The sequence below is a fragment of the Cricetulus griseus genome, chromosome 3 (assembly GCF_003668045.3).
Source record: "Cricetulus griseus strain 17A/GY chromosome 3, alternate assembly CriGri-PICRH-1.0, whole genome shotgun sequence".
In the NCBI taxonomy this organism is placed as follows: domain Eukaryota; kingdom Metazoa; phylum Chordata; class Mammalia; order Rodentia; family Cricetidae; genus Cricetulus; species Cricetulus griseus.
Genome location: NC_048596.1, coordinates 94,998,214 through 95,001,202, shown reverse-complemented (window position 1 = coordinate 95,001,202; position 2,989 = coordinate 94,998,214). Strand labels below are relative to the sequence as shown.

Sequence of the window (2,989 nt, the reverse complement as noted above, 5' to 3'; positions counted from 1 at the left end):
ATCTCTCAAGCCTTACCTAGAATTTTTTTCAGCATTGAGCAGAAATTAATATAGAGACAACTGGTCCGAGTGCAGAGAATGAGTAACTGTGGTGTGTTCAGCCCTAAAGGGGACATCTGTTTTATACCCACTCCCCTCATGGATCAGGGAATATTGTGTATGATGGGACAGAAATATTGCAAGAGCCAGATTGAGGAGGGTTGTTGTGAAATAATGTCTTCTAGAAATGACAGGGTCATTGTTCTTATAAACTCACAGCATCTAGTACAATACTAAGTAAGCCAAAATTTCAGCACAGATAAGGGAAGGGTTCATGAGGTGTCACCCCAAACTGAGGAGCTTTTATAGTTTAAAGACCACCAGAGTAGGGAGACCGAGTGTTCTTTAGGCAAGTGGCACCTTGTTGCTTGTCCACACTCCAGTGGATGATGTTACAATCATTCACATACAGATATTGCTGGTAGGTTGTAAAAAGTATTCAAGTTGAGAGGGGGTGTGGCAAGTGAATTCTGAGAGGACTTATGTGGGAGTAGAGGATAGATACATCAAAATACATTGTGTGTGTGTGTGTGTGTGTGTGTGTGTGTGTGTGTGTGTGTGTGTGTGTGATTCTCAATAAATTAAAAGTTCATAAAATAGAACAACTATAAACTTGTATCTTTCTCCTCGTTTTAAAATAGTAATGATAAAACAAAGCACTTAATAATTGTTAAACGAGTGTGTGTGGAAAAATGGACAAATTAGTAAGCTGACAAACAACAAGTTATTAGGTTAGAATTTATATTTTGTATGGGAATTGAATCCAAAGCCTTTGGCATGCTAGGCAAATGTTCCACTGATAACCTATATTCTTGGCTTTAAATTTTATTTATTTAATTAGTTGTTTTGGCAACAAAATGATTACTTAACAAATGGGGAAGAGAGATGAGAATTTATTTTTCTCATTTATCCTAATTTTTGAAGGTTAGACTGCTAAACAAGCAAAACCCAGACTTCATAATTCTCTTGAAGACGATTCCTACCTCATCATGCTACTGCTGAATCAAACAGAGATGACCCCAGCCTCATTCTTTCTGAATGGGATCCCAGGACTGGAAGACATGCACGTCTGGATTTCCTTCCCATTCTGTTCTATGTATGTAGTAGCTGTGGTGGGGAACTGTGGGCTCCTCTACCTCATCTTCTTTGAGGATTCTCTTCACAGGTCCATGTATTACTTTTTGGCTATGCTGTCCCTTACTGACTTGGTCATGTGCACTGCTTCAATCCCCAAAACTCTCTGTATCTTTTGGTTCTACCTTAAGGAAATCAGCTTCAGTGACTGTCTGGTCCAGATGTTCTTCATTCATACTTTCACAGGGATGGAGTCTGGGGTGCTTATGCTGATGGCTCTTGATCGCTATGTGGCAATTTGCTATCCTTTGCACTATTCCACTATCCTCACCAACCCTGTCATTGCAAAAGCTGGGCTTGCTACTTTCTTGAGAGCAGTGGTGCTTATCATTCCTTTGATTTTCATCACGAAGCAACTCCCCTACTGCAAAGGCAATATAATACACCATACCTACTGTGACCAGTTATCTGTAGCCAAGGTCTCCTGTGGGAATATCAAGGTCAATATTGTCTATGGTTTGATGATTGCCCTTTTTATTGGGGGCTTTGACATCCTGTGCATCACAGTCTCCTACACCATGATCCTGAGGGCAGTGGTGAGCCTGTCTTCAGCAGATGCTCGACAGAAGGCCTTCAGCACCTGCACTGCCCACATCTGTGCCATCGTTTTCTCCTATGGCCCAGCCTTCTTTTGTTTCTTTTTAAACCGATTTGGGAGCCATGTAATCCATCCATCTTGTCTCATCATTGTAGCAAATATTTATCTGCTTTTGCCTCCCACTATGAACCCTGTTGTCTATGGAGTGAAAACCAAGCAGATACGAGACTGTGTTGTAAGGATTTTCTTGGGGTCTAAGGATGAAAAACATAGTTAACAGGAAAAGGATTGAAAAGGGAAGGAAAGTCAAGAAAACACATATGATATGGTTTAAATACAAAACCTATAGGCTTTTGTGTTGAATTATTGGTCCCCAACTGGTTGTACTATTTGGGAAGGTTTTGGAAACTTTTCAAAATAGGGCCTCATGGGAAGAAGTAGGTCATTGGAAACCTGCCTTTTAAAGTTATATTTAGGACCCCTGCTCTGTGTTTTCTATCACAAAGTGAATTGCTGGGCAGTGGTGGCACAAGCCTTTAATGCCAGCACTCGGGAGGCAGAGGCAGGAGTATCCCTGTGAGTTCAAGCCCAGCTTAGTCTACAGAGCGAGTTCCGGGACAGGCTCCAAAGCTACACAGAGAAACCCCATCTTGAAAAACCAAACCAAACAAAAACAAACATAAAACCAAAGTGAAGAATCTCTTATGCCACATTCTCCTGCCACCATGATACTCTGCTTAAATACTGGGACCTAGCCACCAAGAAAAGAATTCTCTGAAATCATAAGAAAAAATAAAATGTTCCTCATTAAATTCTTCTCTCGGGTGTTTTGGTCACAACAAGAATAGTACAACTGAGGATCCAGGACATGGGCTGGAAGAAATATTTTTGTTAACTCTATAGTCAGGGTCTAGAGATATCTTTCCTAGAGGCTCATTTTGACTATGACAAGGAGGGTGCTAAGGAATGCATCCTGAGTTCCAAATGTAATGTCACTGCAATATCTAGAGCTTTTCCTCCGTTCCTCTCTCACCACTTTTATCCTCAGTAGGAATTTCCATGCATAAATGTGAGAAGTGGAAAGAAATGAATGCCAACATAAAGAAATACATTAAAAGGAATGACAAAGTAAAGGGAGATCATGCAATCAGATGCAATTTGTCCTGCTGTCAAGTAGTTCTTAGAATTCCACATGGAAGGCACTTGCCCCACTCCTCTGAGAAATGTGTGATATCACCACCCCTGTCTCTCTCATATAATACATTGTCTTACTGATGG

General features: G+C 40.7%; 1 protein-coding gene across 1 annotated transcript; it reads left to right on the top strand.

The window, feature by feature from the left end:
* The first annotated feature begins 1,028 nt into the window (after window positions 1–1,028).
* LOC100773961 (olfactory receptor 52N4) lies at window positions 1,029–1,988 on the top strand. The gene has a single exon (XM_027407525.1). It carries the CDS (start codon window positions 1,029–1,031, stop codon window positions 1,986–1,988), a length of 960 nt encoding a protein of 319 aa, XP_027263326.1.
* Window positions 1,989–2,989: the final 1,001 nt, after the last annotated feature.